General features: G+C 40.7%; 2 protein-coding genes across 3 annotated transcripts in view; one reads left to right on the top strand and one right to left on the bottom strand.

The window, feature by feature from the left end:
* Nucleotides 1-24,800, bottom strand: part of LOC114909298 (NACHT, LRR and PYD domains-containing protein 12-like) — a 454,333-nt gene that overhangs the window by 93,728 nt on the left and 335,805 nt on the right. The window lies entirely within an intron of this gene.
* Nucleotides 20,105-23,029, top strand: LOC108922352 (tumor necrosis factor receptor superfamily member 14-like). Of its 2 annotated transcripts, none has more exons than XM_018732436.1 (9): nt 20,105-20,229; nt 21,050-21,152; nt 21,288-21,413; nt 21,501-21,656; nt 21,766-21,853; nt 21,959-22,149; nt 22,271-22,290; nt 22,428-22,475; nt 22,678-23,029. In XM_018732436.1, the coding sequence occupies exons 1-9, from the start codon at nt 20,128-20,130 to the stop codon at nt 22,816-22,818; spliced, it is 975 nt and encodes a 324-aa protein (XP_018587952.1). In that variant the 5' UTR covers nt 20,105-20,127; the 3' UTR covers nt 22,819-23,029. The 2 variants fall into 2 exon arrangements, with proteins under 2 accessions (XP_018587952.1, XP_018587951.1); XM_018732435.1 differs by having other exon boundaries at nt 22,425-22,475.

The following is a 24,800-nucleotide window of genomic DNA, read 5'->3' as shown; positions in this document are numbered from 1 at the left end:
CCGCACCCCCCCAGTATGTTACAATCTCCATTTAAAAATTTTTTAAAATATTTTCTTTGTTTTACTATTATAGGAACAGACTCTACTGACACTGTGTGTGAGATCTGCCCTGAAAAATTTTACTCCGATGGATCGTATACATCTTGTACACCACACACAGAGTAAGACTGTCACTGTTGCACTGGATTGACTCTATTACGAACCTTTCTAAATCATAAGTTTTTGTTCATATGCATTTTGTTTACAAAAATGTATTATTTATTTTTACAGTTGTGAGTCCAAAGGATTGCTCACACTCAAGAAGGGAAAGAGTGTATCTGATTCCAAGTGTCAGAGCTGGGCTTATGTTGTAACTGCAGCTATAGCTGGAGCAGTTTTTGTATCAGAAATAGTAATTGCACAGATTAATGAGAATCTAAAGTACCTGTTGAAGTGGTAAGATGTTTGCCTTGAGACCTAAAGGTTGCAGACTTTATTTCTATCCCAGCTGTAGTACCCTTGAGCAAGCTATTTACCCCAAATTACTTCAGTAAAAATTGCCCAGCTGTACAAATGGGTAAAGTATTGTAAGTACCTTAACATTGTACGTTGCTTTGAAGAAAAGCATTAGATGAATGTACACACACACATTTTCTGAACTGCTTGTCCCAGTCAGGATCACGGGGAGCCAGAGCCTAACCTGGCAACACAGGGCATAAGGCCAGAGGGGGAGGGGACACACCCAGGACGGGACACCAGTCCGCCGCAAGGCACCCCAAGCGGGACTTGATCCCTAGACCCACCGGAGAGCAGGACCTGGTCCAACCCACTGCACCACTGCACCACCATGCCCCTGTAGATGAATGTAATCAGCATGTTATATGACCAAACACTGGTAACTGTTCATTGCATATGGTCAAAAAAAAATTAAAAGCACTTAAACATTTGTCAAACTGAAACTTTGTGAAGAGTCCAATATGGTTATTTATAACAGGACAGTGTATGACCAAAACATTAATGTATGAGTGTTATATTTTGTCAAACATAGTCTTACATTGCAGAAGTTAGAGGTTTCCTTTCTAGCAGGCATCCCCCAAATGTACATGTACATGTACACACACACACTGTCTGAACCGCTTGTCCCAGTTGGGGTCACAAGGAGCCAGAGCCCAACCTGGCGGCACAGGGTGTGGGGCTGGAGGGGGGAGGCGACACGCTCAGGACGGGACGCCAGTCTGTTGCAAGGCACCCCAAGCGGGACCGGAGCCCCAGACCCAGCAGAGAGCAGGACCCAGTCCAACCCACTGCGCCACCGCGCCCCACAGAAATGTATATGTATCTGAAAATGATTACTATGAGTGTTGTGACTCTTGTGATGTTGAATACCAGAGGATCATCAGGATCTTGACCTTTAAATTTACATTTATTCACTTAAAAGATGCTTTTCTCCAAAGCATGTCCTGTAGTACAGTGTTGTACTGTAAATTTGAAGAACATTTTGCAGGACTCTTAGTTGTTTACTTTTGTTATTCTTAATAGTCATGGTGGTCCTGCTCAGAAAAGTTGCAAATTGAAAGACAATGTTCTCCCTTGTAGCCCCAGTGTGGTGGAATAAACTGCACCTCTACCTCACAATTCCACAGTCCCTTCCAGGATTCAAGAAGGGTCTCAGAACATTTTGTTGAGTCACCCTTCTCACCTGATCTCCTAGTGGCTGTATAAATTTGCATCGCTCCATCTGTCATGAGTATCTGTGTGTCTCTTATCTGACTCACAGTTCTATAAGCAGCTATCTGAGTGATGTGCAACAGCAAAGTTGTGTTGTCAGGTAAACTTCTTTAAAAGTTTTGGGTGTGAACTTAAGCTCTTTAGCAAAATGCACTTTGTTGAAGTGCATTAACTGTGCATTGCACAGTTAAAACTGTTTTTTCTTTTTTTTTTTAATGAAAGAAAAAATGAAAGAAACTGAACAGTGTTTACAGTTCCGAGTACAAGGAAGGTGTTACTGAACCGAAAAAAAGAATAAATAAAGAACAAGAAACTACAAACGGGTTTGCAACCAGTTATTAGCACTCTTTCACTGAAGGGAAACTTATGACATAAACGAAATGTATGTGAACATGTTAATGTACAAGTCAGTATACCTTGAATTTTCCATCGCTTTAGAAAAAAGTGATTTCTTCTGATAGTTAACACCTATCACTCTCATTTGTTTTATATTTATTTGATTAGTCTAATATTTAATTTGATTTGTTCAGCAGATTTAATTCTTTGAAAAGTTAGGTTGTTAAAAGCTGCATATTGTGTATGTTAACATTGCTAGGATTCATACCATTAAAAAGCTTATTTTGAATAAAAATAACTTCAGCAGTGAGTGATTTTTTTTACCTTATTTTTTACTTTGACTCAAGTAAATTTTGTGTAATGTGTAAATTTACTTAACAAATAAAAAATAATTATTTCCACTTCAGTAAATAAACAAGCATATTTCCCAGCAGTAGGAATAGGTGCATTGTTAAAACTGTTTTTTTTTAATGAAAGAAAAAGTGAAAAAGACTGAACAGTGTTTACAGTTCCAGCACTGTAGACCAACTAATGTAAATAGTGCATGACAGAACCTTGAAAACACTAAAAAACATACCCCAAGGCTTAAAATCATAAATAATTACAAGGAACTTACCTGGTAACTTCACCCCTCAAGAGAAGTGGTCCCCTGGCCTGTTCCCAGGGTGTTACCATACACCTTACCTACCATCTTTGGGTGTTTTCCTTTTCACAACACATTTCCCCTATTAACATTTTAGCAGAATAGGTGAATGGTACAAATGCACATACAAAATTAAAGAAACTAACAAACACCCATACAGCAAACTAACCTACACTACACTAAACATAAAATAAAGTGAATAAATAACAATAAATAAATAAATTAATACAAACACACCACATGTGTACTAATTCATAAGTGACTACTTGGAAGTGCAATCAGTGCTATAAATTCATAAAATAGTGCAAAATAAATAAAACGTGCCATAAAAATTAGAAACCCTACACCTAACATAAAACATATAACACACCACAAAACGCACCACTTATATTCACCAAAAACAGGGGTTGCGGTGTTTTGTAAGTGCGAAAGGACGTGTGTTACTTACCCCAGGATGGAGGATCTGCCACAAACCTGTGGGGTTACAGCCAAAAGAGGCCCTTCCACCTCTCTTTGGCTTCTAAGTAACCCCAGTGAGTGACAACTTTCTCCATCCTAAACGTTCGGTTGGCCCGGATTTTATGATACACTCTCTGGACGCCCAAGTCTACCCCTGTCTGGACCAGCTGGGTTCTTGCCTTCTGAGCACCAGGGTTCCATCCCCTCAGGACTTTGTCGTACGTCAAAACCATCTGCGGATCGATCTTCCTGCACAGCGAGTCACCAAACACCAGACCTCCCGCACCTGTCCGCAGTTTCAAAAGTTTCACTCTTGCCACACTGGAGTCGTGGGCGGAGTGAGTGGGTGATCAATTTGTGCTCGTACAGGACTGCTTTGACCGGCAATCTGCTTTGTAGACAACGCCAGTTCAAATCTTGCAGATATTGGTTGAGCTCCTTTGGCTGAATCCTGCCCCACGTGCCCTCCTCGAGCCCCAGAAGAATTCGAGTTCCTCTCCTCTCAACCATGGCCTTATACAAGGCCCTGCTGTGGTGTTACTCCACTTTACAGCGTGGCTGTAGTGATCGGGCCATCTCTTGTCATTCGGCCTGGTGTTGGACCAGGACTTCACCAACTGGCGCATCGGAAGGGCCAACCAAAGACGCACAAAGTACTGGTGGGGAAGCTCGATCGGAGCTGCCAGTCGGTTACATAACTGGGAGAAGACGAGACAATCCAATTTAAGAGGAATGTCAGGCACAACCCTCCCTCCCTCCTCTTTCGGAAGGTACATGACCTCTCTCCTCACATACTCGTACCTGCCCCCCCCAGACGAGATTGAAAACATCTTTTGTAAGGCCTCTCCACATCATGCGAGGCAAGGGGTACACCTGTGCAAGGCAGAGCAATGTAGGGAGGACGTCCAACTTCTGCGCCAATATTTTTTCTATTAAAGTGAGGGACCTTGTCCTCCACAAACCCATTTTCCATCTGGCTTTGGTAAAGCATTCTTCCCAATTGGCCCTGGCGCCACATTCTGAAAGAAAGTTGACCCCAAACACCTTGAGAGGACCATCGCATCAAGAAAAACCACCGATGCAGTCCTCTCTGCTTTTTCAGCTACCGAAGAACTTGACAAGAGACTTGCTGAGGTTCAGCGCCAAGCTTGAGGCACGCCCGAATGCCCGAACCAGGCCAAGTTGCAGCTACTAGTGTGAAGAATGTTCTAGACTGAGTGTCTACAGCTGTGCATTTATCTGTGAGAGAAATGCACTCTGGATCGTAGATCACTTTGGAGAAGAGGGTGTAATAAATTACTAAATGGACGTGTGAATGTCTATAACTACTGCGCTCACACATGGTGAACAAATGAAACTGGTGTGTGAGTCCTCTTTATATACACACTGTACAGAGTGGGGGGGGGTGCGCCCGGATGAGCTGATGGCAGGATGCTGACACATGAGATAAAGGCTGATATCTCAAATTTAAGGCGTTGCAGTCACTCACACATTTACGTGCATTAATGACACGTGCGTCATCTCTCTGTGCTCCATAGTTTTTGAGGAAGACGCATTTAGAAGAGACTTTACTTTCTATAATGAGGTTTATCACACTTCAGTTGTAGGTTGAAAGAACGCATTTGTGTCATTTCGATAAGGCGGAAGATGACACATCTGCAACAGTGACTGCAGCAGAGTTAGAGACATGGTGCAGAGCAGCACTATTTGTACTGATGTGTTTCCATCAAGAAACACGCGGTGCTACAGTGGTACAGTGGGTTTGACCGTTTCCTGCTCTCTGGTGGGTCTGGGGTTTGAGTCCTGCTTGAGGTGCCTTGTGATGGACTGGTGTCCCGTCCTGGGTGTGTCCCCTCTCCCTCCAGCCTTACACTGTGTGTTGCCGGGTAGGCTCCAGTTCCCCGTGACCCTGTATAGGACAAGCGGTTCAGAAAATGTGTGTGTGTGTGTTTCTGTGAGTGAGGCCATGCTCAGTGAAATGGGGACTTTCCTGTCATACTTTTAGTTCCTCTTAGACCTTTTGGCTTCTTTGGTCCACATTTCTGTGAAACCACAACAGTAAGACAGCTGGTAGCATAGTGGGAGTGCTGCAATCTTCGATCCAAAAGGTCACAAGTTTAAATCCCCCCTCAAGCTGTAATACCCTTGAGCAAGGTATTTGCCCTGAATTGCACCAGTAAAATTACCCAGCTGTATACTTGGATAAATAATTGCAAGTTGCTTTAGTGGAAAATGTTAACCAAATATGTAAATGTTGAAAAGAGTTTTGCTGTGTTATGTTAAAACAGTAAGTGTTTAAAAGAATTTGCTTTAAACTCACCCCAACCCTGCTTATGGTTATATTTACCAGTACTGTTGATCCAAGTAATGGAAACGTTTGTTTTAGGAACATGGTCAATGAAGTGCCATCATCATAAATATGGGCAAAAGTATTTATATAAGATTCATTATCCATTCAATTTCTAGTCACAAAATTATTAAATATTTACACAATTATCATGCTCTTAAAAGATCAGGAAAAAAGTGAGTCAGAGATGAGTTTGCAAACTTTTTAAAGGTAGAGATTCAGCACTTCTGAGTAGCAGAGGGAATTCATTCCACCACATCGGAGTCAGAACCGAAAACCCTTGTGCTTTTGTTTGTGGGACCGCCAAGCAGGCAGAGGCGGAGCAGCGTAGCAGTCTGGTTTGGATGTATTGAGTGAACAGGTGTTGTAGATATCAAGTAGGAAATCCATTGATGGCTTTGTAGGCTGTGATCAGAGTACTGAATTTTTGTACTCTGAACTCAGTTTTGTACTCTTAAAAAAATACTAGGAAGGTGATCAGGAATTGTGCATATACTGATAAATTTTATGTAGCTACTCGTATGATGAAAATATGGTGGAAAGAAGCTAAATGCAATTAATCACGTCAGCATCTATGTCTCTCCTTCTGCTAATGTACACATTGTATTTTCCATAAGATGTATGTAGATTAGGGGGGCGCAGTGGGTTGGACTGGGTCCTGCTCTCTGGTGGGTCTGGGGTTCGAGTCCTGCTTGGGGTGCCTTGCGGCAGACTGGCATTGTCCCGTCCTGGATGTGTCCCCTCCCCCTCTGGCCTTACGCCCTGTGTTGCTGGGTAGGCTCCAGTTCCCCACGACCCTGTATGGGAGAAGCGGCTCAGAAAATGTGTGTGTGTGTGTGTATGTGTGTATATATAGATTTGGAGAAAAGTATCTGCTAAATGAATGAATGTAAATGTAATTTGATCAGGGTAGCCATAGAAAGCCAATAGAGAGAAAAGAGGGGCGATAGGTAGGAACTCTTAGACAGGTCAAACACAACTCGTGCAGCAGCGTTCTGTGTCAACTGAAGTGGATTGATGGCAGAGCCATAGAAAAGAGTTGAAGGAAAGAGTTGTAGTAGTTCAAGTGGAATATCACCATGGCCTGGACCAGGAGTTGGTAGAGATCGCTGTGAGATAAAGCTGATTCCTGTATGAGAACAAACACCCAGATGCCCTGCTCACTGGGCAGTTTAACCAAGCCAACTTCAGGAAATCTGTACCCAAAATACCACCAGGACATCTCTTGCTCCACCAGACAGTCAAACACCGTCGACCACTACTACACTTCACCGCTCGGTTGTTCAGGGAAATGAAGAGCCTAATTTTTGTTTACGCAGAAACTTCCTTCACCAAACGCAAAGAATGTCCGGCTTCTCAAATGTTTTACTCGGTGAGTTTCCTCATACCTTCATATTTTCATCTGATCTTACAAGTGTTAAAGTCCTAGAGCAGATAAAAATTTAGATTCCCCTAAAGACCTTTGTGCTAAGACATTTCCCTACTGCAAAATATAGGGAATGGATTACCAGCCCACAAAAAGTGTTTGTTTCACACACTGTCCAACTAGATAGGTAAAAATTTCTCTAGTCATCATTTCTGCTGATTAAAATTTCTATTCAATAAATAAACTAATCCTAAAACTGTCAAGCCAAGAATAAAATGTAAAATAAAACAAAAACAAGAATGAGTAAGACCAACTAATAAATATAAATGCTACATGACAGAATCTTTAAAACACATACCCCAAGACTTAAAACCATAAATAATTAAAAAGGAACTTACCCCGTAACTCCGAAGGACCTGCACCTCAACAAGCCTATCTAGTATCTTCTCAGCATCCTAGACCTAGCCCGTCCCCCCTGCCATTCTCGCTCCTCACTCTCCAACACACAGTCATCCTTATATTGCTCGTAAATCCCCAGAAATACTTACTCATATTTTACCCACAATCCAAATACTTAGAACAAACCCATCAAACTCCGGGTAACGCGGGTCGTTACAATAATCAATACACGTCGTAAAAAGTAAAAAGAACTTCGTATGAATCCAGAATTATGCTTCTACTAGTAGTGCTAGTAAATTCGTTCGGTGGTTAATGCTGTACAGTAGATTTTATTGCATACTATAGGCTATAGGTGGGTACAGCCATAGTTTTTTACACTTTGTACTAAGATTCTTGTATCACCACCCCCGCGGAGTGACACAGAGCTCCGATACTTTCGTTTTTACTATCAGTATCACGAAACAGCATATGATATGACAGTCCAGACTGAACAGATTTGAATCATGCAGTTTTGCTAACTAGTTTGTTTACTCTTCAGGAGTAAACTTGTGTGCTTCGACGCACATTTACCGCTCTTGTTGGTATTTCTGTTCTTTACTCCGACAGACGGTGTAAATATTCCTGTTTACTCAGCGGTCCTGCGACTCTTTTTCGATACTTTTTCGTTTTATTTTTCATACCGGCGACGGGTAAAGAGAATCTTCACCCAGATCATGGAGCATTTAGTGTAAGTATGCGTGTGTGTGATGAACAGTGGTGTCGAAACGGGCAAATAACGCGGTAAATAAATGTAGATGTGTGTAAACACGGAGTAGAATAACTACAGTTTTTGAAGAGGGCGGAAGAGACACTCAGATCAGACAAAAAGGCACTGACTGACTTAGTTCGTTTTACACTTATTTATTAATTTAGCAGACGCTTTTCTCCAAAGCCGCGACGTACATGTCAGAAAATACAGTGTGTGTATTAATATTGGCAGAAAGAGACATAGATCATGTAGACGTAGGATTCTTAAGTACACTTGACAAATCCGCGAGACTTAGGAAAACGGCGTTCCTGTCGCCAGGGGGCGCGGTGGCGCAGTGGGTTGGACCGGGTACTCCTGTCCAGTGGGTCTGGGGTTCGAGTCCCGCTTGGGGTGCCTTGCGACTGACTGGCGTCCCGTCCTGGGTGTGTCCCCTCTCCCTCCGGCCTTAAGCCCTCTGTTACCGGGTTGGGGTCCGGCTCCCCGCGACCCTGTATAGGACAAGCGGTTCAGAAAGTGTGTGTGTGTGTGTGTGATTCTTTCCATGGCATATGAACCAATGTTCATCACACAAGTAGTTGCATAAAACTTTACCAGAATATCGACGATTGCTGATCACCTTCCTAGTAGTATTACATAGAATGTTTTAAAAGTAAAATTAAAGCGTTTTCTGTGTACTAATTCAATTGCTTTGTGGTTTAAATAGTTCAGTCGTGTCTACATGTGTGTGTCGCTGACGAGGGTACACTCCAGTTTAACAGGAATCACTCTCAGCGTGTTTATTGAGTAAACACAACAACAGTGACCGTGGAAAAATGGGCAAGAAGCAGTCAAGCAGATACTGCAGGTAACAGAGACCATGAACCTCCTGACTGAAATATAAATGTACTGAAATGAGTCTCTTTTTCCTCAGGTTGAAGAATGAACTTTTACAACTGAACATGGTTGCAAAGGATAAAAACAGCTTGATATAAGATATTATTAATTAACTCGCATTTATGGGCACTTCTCAAACACTTGTTATTTTTTCCTCAATGGATTTGGATGTGATGTTCTACCACGTGGTATGTAAGAATAATTGTCTTTTCCGTCTTTCAGTTAAGAACACTTACCTTGTGTGTGTTTGAGTCAAGTTATTGCAATTTTCTTTGCTTGAAAAAAAAATGCACATATTAATAAGCTGTTGCTATCACTGACTCCCCACAGAAACCAGCTGTCAATATCAGTTAAATACTGTACCTTATAAACACACATTGCTGCTTTCCGTGATTCTTGTCACTACATTCTTGGTTACAATCTAGCCTGAAATAGTACAGTGTGATGAATATTTGGTTTGGGGGATTCTAGCAGATTTTACAGTAGCGAAATTTCATTATTATTTTACAAACTAATCCCCGAAATGCAGTACTCACAAAACACCACTAATAATTAATGACAACACAAAGGAAGCTTGTTCAGTATGTGAGAGCAGAGCCGTTGAATAAAGTCACACTGAAGACACCTTCTGATTAACATCCCAGATGAGAATTCACCTTGACAAAGTACCACTTGTGGTGATCAGTTGTTGTTTCTGTTATTACCTATAGAGGGCAGATGTGTTCGGTAGGTACAGGAAGGATACCTAGGCAGCAAGGAAGCGGATTTAGAGGAGATACAAAAAAGCACATGGTTGTGAAAACCCAGCGTGAACATTAAACGAGGCTACGTGCCAGTTAGCAATATCATTCTCAGTGTGTTTACTGAGTAAACACAACACCACTCAGGTGGGTTAATCTGAAGGAAGCGGTGTCATGTTGAGTGTAGGAAACCAGAAGAGCAGACTCAGATGCTGATGTTTAAGTTGCTTTATTTATATCACATGAAGGTTGTGCCCACAGAACAGAGAGCCTTGGCAGATAGGTGAGGAGAACATCTCTCAGTTGTAAGTTTCGTGGCTAGGTGCGTCGGAGTGGGTGTTTTTATACTGTGTCTCCAGGGTTGTCACTGGGAGGGTCGTGGTGGTCGTTCAGCAGGTAGCTGTTAGGCACGCGGTCATCGGATCCACGGTTGTCAAGCACGCAGTTGTCAGGGATGCCAGGAACACCAGTGACAAACAGACGTGTCACCACAAAAAGATGGATAATGTGGTGATTTCAGTATGAATGATATTGATATTCTCCAATCAGGGACAAAAAAATTCCATGTATGTTTTTTCATTATGATTTATCATTATAAAAAACAGTTTTCTTTTTTGTGTATCTTAGAAAGCTGAAGTGTCCTTTAAAATGCATACATCAGATGGCTTCTCCACCCTATCTTCAATGCTTTGCAGTATTCTAGCGTTTATTTGATAGCTGCATATAATACTTAAGGTGAAATATTTTCTTCTCTCATCAGATACGTGCAGTGTTCCTTCTGATCTTAAAACCAAACTTATGTTCTCCATGTGATCAGGCTGAATATAAAATAATTGAAGAATGTTGTCCCATGTGTCCACCTGGTAAGTTTTCTTTTACTGCAGCCCCTTTAATATACAGTGTACAGATACTTGATTTGTGGATTACAGGCATATTTTCTAATTTGGCAGAGGGTGTGAAATAATCAGTACACATTTATTTTTCTTTAGGAACCCGAGTTTACAGACACTGTACAGAGTTCATCAGTACTTCATGTGTACCATGTATTGGGTCCACTTTCGCCAACAAACCAAATGGTCTGAGTTACTGCTTTCCCTGCATAGTGTGTGACAAAGGTGAGAAGTCACGTTTCAAATTAACCACTTTTTTGTAAATTTGATAAATCTATTCTATAGCCTGTCTGGGATATTCTTAATTTTTCTTTAATAGGTTTTGGTTTAAAGACTGTAAAGGAGTGTACAGCCTCTTCAGACACAGTGTGTGGAGCCCTGGAAGGGAACTATTGTATTGATCTTTATGAGGGAGGATGTAGAGCAGCACAGAAACACACAACCTGCAAACCTGGAGATGTCATCAAACACCCTGGTCTGATGTGTTATGTGTTTTACTTTATATCCATCTGTAATTTGTAACCTTGTAAATATTTAATGTAATCTCCATTTTAGGGTTTGGTAAAATATTTTCTTTGTTTTGCTATTATAGGAACAGACTCTGCTGACACTGTGTGTGAGATCTGCCCCGAAAACTCTTTTTCAAATGGATCCTCTACATCCTGTACACCACACACAGAGTAATTCTCTTATTCTAATTTTTGTCATCATCTCCTTGGATTTTAATTGCATAAAACAAAAATGCAACAAATTTTATGGTTCAGTGTATCTTAGGTATATCATATATAATCTCATATATATCTGTAAATGTTTTTTCACAGCTGTGAATCCAAAGGACTTCCCACAGTGAAACCAGGAGACAGTGTGTCTGATTCTCAGTGTGGAGAGAAAAATTTGGGTCCTATGATAGCTGGGATTGTAGTTGGAATAATTGTAGTGTTAGCAATAGGAGTAGCACTGTACAAACTAGGGTTCTGTCCAAAGAAAAACAACTCCAGTAAACCAGGTAAGACAATACTAATGACTTTGTATATAGAAAACATGTCCATTAAAAATTAACAAAATTAAACTTACCATCAGTTTTGCCATGAACACTGAAATTAACTATTCAAATTGACATTGACAGTACAGTACAAACATTTTATTCTCTTTTCTAGGGCCCTTACAACAAGATCAGGTTTGTTTTTAAATGTTTTTGCTTATATATTGTCTGATGTCTCACATACTATTTTTTTCTATTATCTGTATACTTCTCTAGATTAAATTATTTAAATTTCTGAAATTGGTACAATTAACGATAATTCAATGTCCTACTGTTATAACAGGAAAGGCCACTGCAGCAATCAAAAGAAAGTGAAATCGATCAGGAAAAAGTGAGAAACTGTTATAAAATTATTAAAATAAATGCTTGACTAAATGTTGCTTCTAGCTGATATGAGCCTTCCATTGATGATGGCTCTGAAAACACATCTTTAAAGTTTTCATGTAAATGCAACTGCTCATTATTGGTCCTGTTACTAAGCTTGTTGGATGTTTTTAACATCAGATTCTTTCTTTCCCCAGATTCCTGCCCAGATCATCATAAATTGTGAATCAAACCAACAAATGACATTTTGCACTGGATTAAATGGCTCACCTCAGTCTGTTGAGACAGTGAAGATGTGACAGCTGATGTTTTCCAAAAAGTCTTGTAAGAAGATGAAACAGAAGGAGAAGCATGGGAAGCCCAAGAAATATCACCCACTCACTCATGACCCATAACCACTTATCCAAAGGCAGGGTTGCAGCAGTCTGGAGCCCATCCTGGAAGCACAGGGCACCAGGCTACTCAGTGTCAGTGTTCACTGTGGACAGGATGCCAGTCCATCACCGGGCAGTGACACACGCATGAAGAGCAACTTAGTGTCACCAATTCACCTGAAACACATCTTTGGACTGTGAGAGGAAACCTGAGCACCTGGAGGAAACCCGAGCACGTGGAAGACACCCACACAAACTTTAGGAGAACATGCAAACTCCAAGATTGAACTAAGCAAACCTACATCTAGTTGTACAATCGATGTGCTGCGAGGCAGAAGTTTGACTTGCTGCCACCCTCTTCTTGAAGTATTGCAATGACCCGTGTTACCACCAGTTTGGGCGGGAAAACAGGTCTATTGTAAGTAGTTGGATTCTGGGTAAAATGAAAGCCGGAGGGTGGGGGTGCCAAGCAGGTTAAGAAGGCAGGTTTGATGCACTGGTTAAAAAAATTAATAAATAAAAAGTGCTCAACCACTAGGGAGACTTATGGACAAAATACAGGGGTGACTGTTTGCTTGTGAGAGGAAAGAGCCTGGGGGCTATCTTGGCGCACAGGTACCATAGGAAATGGGGTCCTTCGACCAAAAGTATTATTTCCCTGTGTGCTGGTGCTCTATCAAAATGTTCATTATAAACGCTGTCTGTGCATCCATCTTTGCTTCATCCGAAACCAGAGCACTGTGAGCCATGGTATTATTTTGTTAAATATTTTTATAAACTTTTTCACATAGAGTTTTAGCAGAATTGTACAACAGATGAATCATGGAGCAGAACGTTGAAGACAAAAAGTGAAATGAAAGAACTGGGATTCATTCCTGGAAAACAGATCCATTGAATTTCTTGGAGGGGGTGCGGTGGCGCAGTAGGTTGGACCACAGTCTTGCTCTCCGGTGGGTCTGCGGTTCGAGTCCTGCTTGGGGTGCCTTGCGGCGGACTGGCGTCCCGTCCTGGGTGTGTCCCTTCCCCCTCCAGCCTTACACCCTGAGTTGCCGGGTTAGGCTCCGGTTCCCCGTGACCCTGTATGGGACAAGCGGTTCTGAAAATGTGTGTGTGTGTGTGTGTGTGTGTGAATTTCTTGGACGAGCAGCAGTGGATAGAGAAGAATCCTGTTCCTGTTGTTTTCCTCTTGAGCGGGACTTATACTGAACTGATGGAGTAAAAATTACACAGCTGTATAACTGGGTAACAGACATGGTGGCAAAATATTAATTATGGATGACCGTCTAGCTTTCCCCAGAGATTCCCTCATGGCTCTGACTTCATGCACTTAAGACTGACCATTCACTCTTCCCCATCCACGAGAACACATCTAGTCAATCCATCCATTGTCAACAACCGCTTGTTCCAAGGGTCACGACAAGCCAGAGCCTTACCCAGCAACGCAGGGTGCAAGGCCAAGGAGGAGAGGAGACACACCCAGGACAGATTACCAGTCCATCACAAGGCACCCCAAGCTGGGCTCGAACCCTAGATCCACCACACAGTGGGTACCAGCTGAAGCTGCGATGTCCTCACACCCCCCATTCATCTAGTCCTTTCTAAAGAAACAATCTTGCACTTGGGTCCAGCTTCCTCAGTGTCCTCTATCATGAAAGTAGTAACATTAATTATCATCTCTTTCTATGTCTCTCTCTCTCTATTATCAATACTGTTGTTACATTTCTTATTACATCATTATATTGTACTATTATTATCACTCTATTGTTATATTAAAGATGTTTTAGTGTATCTGGAAGTGTTTCCTTAATGTTTCATATGCAAAGAAAGATACACAATATACCATATACAAAGACAAACATTTGACTGACGTTAGATACCCACCATACCGAACCGTTCTGACTTCTGTCAAAATCTGACTTAAAGACAGACTGAGGAAGGGAACTCGTTGGTAATCTGGGGACTGCCTGTACAGGCACATGTTCTCATTTGGAAGAGGGTGTGACAAAATCGGGACACATTCACTCTTCTTTAGGAACTCAGGTTTACAGACACTGTACAGCATACACCAGTACTTTACTGTGTGAAAACGGTGAGAAGTCGTGTTTCAAATTAACCACTTTTTTAAACTTGACAAATTTATTCTACAATCTATCATGGATATTCTTCATTTTTGCATCAACAGGTCTTGGTTTAAAGACAGTAAAGGAGTGTAAAGCCTCTTCAGACACAGCGTGTGGAGTCCTGGAAGGGAACTATTGTATTGATCCTTATGAGGGAGGATGTAGAGCAGCACAGAAACACACAACCTGCAAACCTGGGCACTTCATCAAACACCCTGGTCTGATGTGTTCATGTGCTTTACTTTAAATTTTTCATATATTCACTTAGAGGCTTTTCTTCAAAGTAACTTACAATGGATACTATGCCCACACACCTTATTCACCGCTGTGACTTACACTGCTAGATACACTACTTACACTGGGTCACTCATGCATTCATCAGGGGAACACACTCTCTCTGTCACTCACACACTATGGGGGAACCTGAACAGCATGTCTTTGGACTGTGGGAGGAAACCGGAGCACCTGGAGGAAACCCACACAGACATGGGGAGAACATGCAAACTCCACACAGACTGAGCAGGGATCAAACCCATGTTCTCTTGCATCACTCAGGCACTGTGAGACAGCAGCGCTACTCGCTGTGCCACCTCAAGTAAATCCATCTGTATGATTTGTAACTTGCAAATTTTTTATGTAATCTCATTGTTAGGGTTTCGTCAAATATTTTCTTTGTTCTACTGTTTTATGAACAGACTGAATTGTTACTTACTAATATCAGGGAGTAGATTTGTTGATGGGTTTGTAGGCTTTATCCAGGGGTTTGAACTTTACACATACAGCTACAGGAAGTCACTTTAGATAGACAAGGAGTCGGGGTACATGAGAATGCTTTGGTAGGTCACACAACTCATGTAGTAGCATTCTGTATCAACTGACTTAAGTGAACGGTTTATGATAAGCAGATAGAAACTATAGACAAAAATAAATACAATGTAATGTAGGTTTGTTGAGTCTGTTACTTTGTAACATTTGCCCACAAAGTGTAGGCTGTGTATGTTCTTAATGAATGTAATTCACTCATTCATTTTTGACCTTTTGTCCATGCAGGGTCAAAGTGCCGGAACCAGGACAAGAAACTGGTACATCAATCTTCATGTTCCCTGCACTATCTTGCTAAGTCAAAGGGAACAGAGGTATATAATTTTTTTGTTCTATGCCCACTGAATGGCATACATCACAATACACACACACACAGTCTGAAACCGCTTCTCCCGAGCATGGTCACGGCAAGCCGAAGCCTAACCCGGCAACACAGAGCGTAAGGCTGGAGGGGGAGGGGACACAGACCAGGACAGGACGCCGGTCCGTCACAAGGCACTCCAAGCAGGACTTGAACCCCAGACCCGCCAGAGAGCAGGCACAGGCCAAACCCTCTGCACCGCTCCACCATCGTGTCCCCCCGTCTATTGCAATATATAATATTAATAAAAACTGCCTATTACTGTGTTAACAGAAATGCAAAGGGAGAAATAATACAAACATGCTTCAAGAAGAACTTTGTACAGGTAAGAAAATACAATGACAGAACTTTGAAAATGAAATTAAGATGAGCTAAATCAGGCCACTAGTGTGTAGTCAAATAAAACAGTTAAACAGTGGCATAAAGGACTATGCTTTTTTTTAATAAATGTGTTACTTTTAGGTAAACCAGGGAACACTTAGGGGGGGGGGAGATCTCACAAAAATCAAAAAACAAGTATTTATTGATTAAAAAAAAGAATTAAGAGAATGAAGTGTTATTGCCATTCAGCCTTTTCTGATTCCTCTTTTTCTTTTCCTCATAGATTTTCAGCTATAGATGCCTGTGTTCTGCACATTGACTAAAGCAGCAGCATTTGCTGCTCCTCTAGTGGCCAGAACACTCAGCCTTCTGCTGGACATCACATCTGAGCAGTGCTGTGAGCTGCCAACACTTGGCTGTCACTTTGGAACACCTGTTGGAACACCGAGAGTCACTGAACTGCTACTGAGGCCATCTGATGGACAGACGTTGTGATAAAGGAGAGCTCCTGGGAGCTCTCACAGCCGATCTCCTGGCACACCAAGACTACTCGCAGTACTCTGCCAATGTCCAGGAATATCTGGCCTTCCAAAACTGCCACTCGCTATAACCTTAAAGGAGCCTTGGACAAATGAGGAGGCTGTCCTGGGAAATGGCTGGACTGCAGCTATAGTGATCTCTTGCATTGCAATATATCAGTAGGTGGTTGAAGGTGTGTGGTGTCAGGATGTCGGGATTAGCAGCTTTAGCCAATTTGTGTTGTTGTAAATTAGAATTATACAACTGTCAGTGGGAAGTGTTTTGCACTGAATCACAAATAATTTTAACCATCTGTGGTAATTAGCAGTCAGTTAAAAGGGACCGTAGCTATGTGATCTAAAGATTCTTAATAATAATTTCAATTCAGCTACAGTACACTCAGGAAAGATTTACCCCAACAAAAATTCCCAGCTGTATTTGTCACGTCCACACCTGCACCGCAATCGACAGCACCTGAAGACAATCAAGCACCTGATGACAATTAGAACACTCGGCTTTAAAAGACCCTCCTTAGTGCCTTCAAACTTGTGGAATCTTAACGAGACAACGGGCCTTCTTTGGTCCTTATTCCTGACAATGAGAACTCACCTGACCCCTTGGTTTTTGACCAGTGATCCTGCATGTGGGTTCAGCCTTTCCCACGTCCTTGGTTCTGTGTGACCGTATTAAAGGGTAAATAATTGTAATTTATGGTGAACATGGGCTTCTCTGGCCATAAATGTTGTCCTTTTTAGAGGGGTACCTCAAGTCACTTGGTGACTTCCTTGTATTGGCATTATTCTGTGTAGCACTTTGGCTGAATCTTGACTGTATTTATTAAATATTTGACTTTGACAGTCACGAGACCTTGCTACTCTTCCACACCAGTAACAAGGTTCAACTCAGGATGTTTAGTGTCTGTTCCTCATGTGAAATGAACTTCTTGCTTGAACAAGGTCTGTGTTCCTTAACTTGAACAGCTTTTTGCCCCAACATGTGGAAATCTCTTCTGTGGTAATTATGAAATGCATATTGTAACATGACTCTCTGACTCTAGAAAACTGTCTGTCTCAAGGTTAGACATGAAATGAGGGGGGATGACTGAGGTTCGGTAACAGTGGAATACAACTATGCACCTTGATAACAATTAGTTATTAATATCTTATTTCATTGCCATCACTGACAAGTTATTTGTATCCTCTTGAACACCACAGAATTTAAGCAAATCTGAATAAAACTGTATTAAACCACATAAGGATTTATCAGTTTTTTAATTCAATTCTGAACAGCATAAAGATGAAATAATGTTAAGGGCAGCTGGTAGCGTAATGGGTTAGAGATGCTGCCCAAAAGCGACATCCCACTGACAGTAATGTGTAACACACTGCGCTCGCATGGAACAAAGGCACCATCCCAGTTTTACTCAGTTTACCCTGCTTTACCTGTGATACCACCTTCCTACCTCCTCGCAGCGCTTCACTCCGAAACACTGACTGTCATTTTCTTTTCTCCTCTCACTTGGGTTCTTCACCTCGTTTTTACCACCATCTTGCTCTGTTAATAAAATAAAATAAACCCCAGCTGGGTCGAACAACTCTGCTTCAAATTCATGTTACTCTGATGGGTGGGGGGGAAAAAAAGGTAAAAACTCAAAATGACGTTGTACTGCGAATGAGTTCATTCGGCGGTTAAACGCTGTATTTAGGTTTCACTGCACAAACACAGGATAGGTACTGGTGCAGCCCTTTTACACTTGTACTACTAGATACACTCCCCCCTCCCTCCCCCCCCCACCCGCCGAGTAACAGATACTTTCGCTTTTACTTTGGAGTTGGAACAAGAGCAAACACAGGACGTTCAGACAGAAGGACATCGATCGAAAAGTTTCAAGTTTTCCTCTCCAGGAATAAACTCGTGCGCTTCGACGCAGATTTAACGTTGCTGGTGTTTCTTTCTGTATTTTCCTCGGACAGACGGTGTAAAATATATACTGTTACTCTCTGTGTGTGGTCCTGCGACTCTCTGTTTCGATGCTTATTTTTCATACAGAAAAATCCACACCTAGAAGGAGCATTCTGAGTAAGTTTTGCGGTATTATTTGTTATTTAATTTGTTATTTAATTGTTCAATAAGTTGTTACGTTTCTGTTTTCTTCCTATGGGTTGTTCTTATTCTTCTTCTTGTTCTTGTTATGAGGGCGGGGTTCAAAGAACGGTGTGACGTAAGAAGTGTGGGAGTGCGTGTTAATCATAATGTTGTCCTTTTATTTCACACGAAACTGACACGTGTAGACATGACTCAACAACTTATTCTTTACCCTTAAAAGCAACTATAAAATGTTCTCCGTGAAACAAACTGTGGATCTGAGTGTCTCTGCCCTGCTAACCTAGTACATAAAACTGGTATTTATAGTTACTCTACTCCGAGTTTACACACATAATATCCATTAATTTACCACGATTGGCCCGTTTCAACACCACTCTGTTCATACTACTGTAATGACCCGAAGGAGTTCAGAACCACACTGGTTTTTTTTTTTTCCAAAAGGACTGTAGTTTAGGTGCTAAACAATAGAACGGACTAGTGCCGCGGGCATAAATTATTGCGCCTCTACAGCGGATTGTCGGCGCGTGAGTCTAAGGGAGGACAAAAGATTTCCTTCTTTTCCTGTGTCATGATGATGTGTTACTAAGTTACTGTATTTGGCTTTAATTTTTTTGTTTTTACTCTCCTAACCATGACACCAAAGCATAAATGTGATGCTGGTGATACATGAAAGAAAAAAGGGAAACGATCATGATTGAAACCAGGAGAAAATTGGAAAAAGGCGAAACGCCAGCGAACATGAAGTTTCTTTCTTTATTAATGTTTTGCATGCACTCTCTCTCTCTCTCTCTCTCTCTCTCTCTGAGCGAGCACTCAGCTATAAAAGACACTTCTGAACCTCTTCCCAGTTGCGGAATGTCACTCGACACAACTTGCCCCCCCTCTGTGTTCTCAACCCCCCCTCACTTTGCTTTTCCAAGTCCTGACCCCCATCCATCGTTCCCCAGTCCCGCTCCACGTCTCTTTGATAACAACCGCTCACCTTGGCTTGTGGCTTGTTGTCCCTTGAATACGATTTCGGATATTCGCCTCTGCTCTGTTACTTCTCCGATCATCTGGCCGTTCGCCCGTCCCTGACCACAACGTCTAGTCCTTTGATTCTGAATGAACGATCCTGTACTTCTCTCTCTATTATAAATACTGTAGTTACATTTATTATTATTGTTGTTGTCATTATCATTACATTGTTATTTTCACTGTAATTATCATCACATTGTGTTGTTGTTGTTATTATTATTACTGTATTGTTATATTAAATATTTTCTAGTGTATCCGGAAGTGTTTCTTTAAAATTGTTTATGCATAGAAAGGTACACGATAGGATGACAAACATTTGACAACTGACGACATCTTAGATAGAATACCCACCTAACTGTTCCAATGCCAATTTACATTTATTAATGTAGCATTTTTCTCCAAGTGACATGCATCTCATAGAAAATACAATTTGTGCATTACATTAGAAGAAAGAGACACATAGCTGCAGACATGCGATTCTAAAGACAAAATCCAACTTAAAGACAGACTGGGAACACAGAACTCATTTGTAATTCGGGGACTGACTGAAATATGAATGCACTAAAATGAGTCTTTTTCCTCAGGATACCAAACTTCGCACTGTATCAAAAGGATGAAAACAGTTTTATACGTTACGTATAAGATATTATTACTTCACTCGCTTTATGGGCACTTTTTCCCAATGGATTTGCATAATCATCTTCTCTACAAAGCGGTATGTAGGAATAATTCTCTTTTTAATTTATAAGGGAAGTCTTTCTGTCTTTCAGTTAATAACAGCGTGTGTATTTGAGTCAGTATGTTGCCATTTTCTTCGCTGAAAAATGAAATGTACATATTAATAAGCTGAACCACTGACTCCCCACAGAAACCAGCTGTCAATGTCAGTTAAATACTGTACCTTATAAACACTCTCTTCTGCATTCAGTGGATGAAATGATTCTTGTCACTACATTCTTCATCACAATCTGCCTTCAAATAGTGTGGTGTGATGAATATTTGGTTTGGGGGATTCCAGCAAACTTCATGTTAAAAAAATTTCAATATTTTACAAATCCCAGAAATGCAGTACTAAAAAAAAGATGACTAATATTTAATAACACCAAGAAAACTTCTACAGTATCTGAAAGCAGAGCCTTTTAGTAAAGTCACACTGAAAACACCTTCTGATTAAGATCCCACATGAGAATTAACCTTAACAAGGTACCATTCAGGTGGGTCAGTCTGAAGGCAGCAGAGGTGTCACCAGAAAAAAGAGATGGATAATGTAATGATTTCAGTGTGAATAATATTGATATTCTCCAATCAGGGGCAAAAAATTCCATGTATGTGTTTTTTCATTTTGATTTATCATTAAAAAATTAAGTTTTTTTGTATATCCTAAGAACTGAAGTATCCCTTAAAATATACATACATCATTTACTTTGCTACACATGGTTTCACCACCACAGCTTCAATGTTTTGCAATATATTCAACCATGTATTTATTTGATACTTGCATATATTTAATTTGAAATATTTTCTTCTCTCGTCAGATATGTACACTGTTTCTTCTGATTTTAAAATCAAACTTAAATTCTCCATGTGATCGGGCTGAATATGAAACAGATGGACAATGTTGTCCTATGTGTCCACCTGGTAGGTTGTGTTTGCTTTTACTGCAGCCCCTCTAATATATGTACAGTATACAGATACTTGATTTGTGGATTACAGATACATGTTCCCAGATGGAAAACGGTGTGAAATAATTAGAAGACATTTATTGTTTTTTAGGCACTCGGGTTTACAGACAGTGTACAGAGTTCACCAGTACTTCCTGTGTACCATGTATTGGATCCACTTTCACCAACAAACCAAATGGTCTGAGTTACTGCTTTCCCTGTACAGTGTGTGACCAAGGTGAGAAGTCATGTTTCAAATCAACCACTTTTTTGTACAAATTAATTGTACAGTCTATCATGGATATTCTTGATTTTGCATCAACAGGTCTTCTTGTAAAGACAGTAAAGGAGTGTACAGCCTCTTCAGACACAGTGTGCGGAGTCCTGGAAGGGAACTATTGTATTGATCCTTATGGGGGAGGATGTAGAGCAGCACAGAAACACACAACCTGCAAACCTGGACACTTCATCAGACAACCTGGTCTGATGTGTTTATTTTTTATTTTAAACCCCTCTGTAACCTTGTAAATTTGCAGTGTACTCTCCATTTTAGGGTTTTGTAAAATATTTTCTTTGTTTTACTATTATAGGAACAGACTCTGCTGACACTGTGTGTGAGAACTGCCCTGAAAACTCTTACTCAAATGGGTCTTCTACATCCTGTACACCACACACAAAGTAAGTCTTTAATGATTCTTGTTTTTGTCATTATCTTCTTAGAAATTTATTTAATTTTAATTTTATTTTTTCAATATTTATATATATTAATATGTATTTTCACAGCTGTGAATCCAAAGGACTTTCCCCAGTCAAGCCAGGAAACAGTGTGTCTGACTCTCAATGTGGACAGAATGGGGGTCCTGTGATAGCTTGGATTGTAGTTGGAATAATTTTTGTGTTATCACTAGTTGGAGGCGGAGTTGCACTGTGCATATTCAGGTTCAGCACAAAGAAAACCAACTCTAGTCCATCGGGTGAGACAAATTTAATTACTTTGTACATACAAAATATGTCCATTAAAAATTAACCAAATGCAAATTACGATCAGTTTTGCCATGAAGACAGAACAATACTGACATTTTATTCCTTTTTTAGGGCCGTTAAAACAGGATCAGGTTTGTTTTAATAAGTTTTTGCCTATTTATTCTTTGATATTACACTGAATATTTTATCTATATACTACTCAGTATTAACTTTAAACTTTTTTAATTGGTACAATTAACAATATTTCAATTTTCTGCTGTTATAGCAGGAAAGGCCACTCAAGCAACGAGAAGAAACTGAAGTTGATGAGACACGTGTGAGAAACTGCATTATAACATTAAGATAAATTATTCATTGACTAAATGTTGTCTCTAGTTGATATGAGCCTTAAATTCATGTTGGCTCTGAAAAGACATCTTTAAAGTTTTAATATAAACACATAACTGCTCATTACTGTTGCTGTTACTAAGCTCATATTGTGTTGCTTTTCTTTAAAATCTCATTGTTTCTTTCCCCAGATTCCTGCTCAGATCCCCACAAATTGTGGAATAAACAAAGAAAGGAAATTTTGCACTGAATTAAATATCTCACCTCAGTCTGTTGAGGATAGATCAGACAGTGAAGATGTGACAACTGGTGACTTCCGTAATGTCTTATAAGAAGATGGAAAAGAATCAGGAGGCTCTGAAGCCCATGAAATATCACCCACTCACTCATGACCCATAACCACTTATCCAAAGGCAGGGTTGCAGCAGTCTGGAGCCCATCCTGGAAGCACAGGGCACTTGGCTATTCAGTGTTCATCTGGCCAGGATGCCAGTCCATCATAGGGCAATGACACACACATTAAGGGCAATTTAATGTTTCCAAGTCACCTGAAACACATCTTTTGATTGTGAGAGGAGACCAGAGCACCCGGAGGAAACCCACACAAACATGGGGAGAACATGCAAACTCCAAGAGTTAATTAGACCTACATCCAGTTGTACAGTCCAGGTACTGGGAGGCAGAAGTTCTGCCTGCTGACACTCTCTTCTGAAGTATTATTTTGTGAAGTGTTTTCCAAGATTTTTATAAACTGCTTTACATGGAGTTTTACAAAAATTCTACAACAGATGATTCATGGGACAGAATATTCTGGAGGAGATGTACAATGAGAGAACTTGGGTTGATTCCTGTAAAACAGATCCATGAGAGATTCTTGACTTTTCTGGACAAGCAGCAGTGGATAGTGAAGAATATTGTTTCTGCTGTAATACTCTTAAGCGAGGTACTTACCCTGAACTGATGGAGTAAAAATTACACAGATGTATAACTGGGTAAGTGACAACGTGGCGAAATATTATGGATGACCATGTAGCTTTTCCCTAGAGGCTCCCTCATGACTCTGACTTTATGCTCAATATGAGTAAATTGACTCAATTTAATAAAGAGTTTGCAGGTTGTACACTGCAGGATAGAGGTGTGTAATACAGCAATCAGCTTTAAACCACAACCTGTTTTTGTAGGAAATCAATGTAAATATGACAAGTTTATTTTTGTAATCATTTCTAAACGGTATTTATGTTTCTCCATCCTTATTTTTCACTCCTATTACTGTTTCCTGTTTCAGAACAAAAGTGATCATTTGGACAGAAAATATCTTTTGAAGCGCACGAGCCATGAATATATGAGTATAATGAGCAGAACTGTAACTAGAGCTTTTCTATATTTTTGTATCTGTTCAGTTTCATCTGTACAAACTGACAGTTTTTTGTCTATGAATCTAATTTAACGGATAACTGTTTAATGTCAGAGAATGTTAATTTCAAGTTCTTAAAAATCTGTGAGAAGAGCATAATTAATACAAGGAAATGCCAAATTGGTCATGTGGTGTCTTCGGACAAAGTTTTAACACCATCTGTAGAAGTCTCTCACACACACACAGCCTGTTTTATACACTACAGATCACCTGAAATGCATGTCTTTGAGTGGAAACAAACATGAACATAGAGAAAACATGCAAATTGAACAGGCTGAGCTGGATTCAAACCCACATCCAAATGGAGAGATGAGGCGGTAATGGCCACTGTGCATTTTTTTAAAATGATAGCAACTGGTGGTGTAGAAGTGTGAGCCTTGTCTGTGAACCAGGTTCAAATCCCTGTACCTGCTGTTACCCTGAACTGATACAGTAAAAATTACCCAGCTGTATGAATGGGTAACTCATTGTAAGAAGCTTAAGTAGCTGTGAAAGGCATGAGCTAAATTATTAACATTTTAATTCAACTGTCTCTTTTCCGCGCGGGGGCGCGGTGGCGCGGTGGCGCAGTGGCGCAGTGGGTTGGACCACGGTCCTGCTCTCTAGTGGGTCTGGGGTTTGAGTCCCGCTTGGGGTGCCTTGTGACGGACTGGTGTCCCGTCCTGGGTGTGTCCCCTCCCCCTCCGGCCTTCTCCCTGTGTTACTGGGTTAGGCTTCGGTTCCCCGTGACCCCGTATGGGACAAGCGGTTCTGAAAGTGTGTGTGTGTGTGTGTGTGTGTGTGTGTAAACTATTGCTAAATTTTGGTCTTTTTTGTACATTGTTGAAATACAGTAAGAAAATATAATATTGCTCAACAGGTTAGTAAAACTTGTTTCCATAAAACAGAATTAATTCAAAA

The sequence above is a fragment of the Scleropages formosus genome, chromosome 2 (genome assembly GCF_900964775.1).
Source record: "Scleropages formosus chromosome 2, fSclFor1.1, whole genome shotgun sequence".
NCBI lineage: Eukaryota > Metazoa > Chordata > Actinopteri > Osteoglossiformes > Osteoglossidae > Scleropages > Scleropages formosus.
This window is presented reverse-complemented; position numbering and strand designations above follow the sequence as displayed.

Excerpts from the sequence above, each read along its gene's own strand:
- LOC108922352 (XM_018732435.1), top strand. The coding sequence starts at position 20,128 with ATGAAAACAGTTTTATACGTTACGTATAAGATATTATTACTTCACTCG. Across the intron at positions 21,414-21,500 it reads CTGTACAGTGTGTGACCAAG|GTCTTCTTGTAAAGACAGTA; the intron begins GTGAGAAGTCAT and ends TTGCATCAACAG. Across the intron at positions 22,476-22,677 it reads CTGAAGTTGATGAGACACGT|ATTCCTGCTCAGATCCCCAC; the intron begins GTGAGAAACTGC and ends TTCTTTCCCCAG.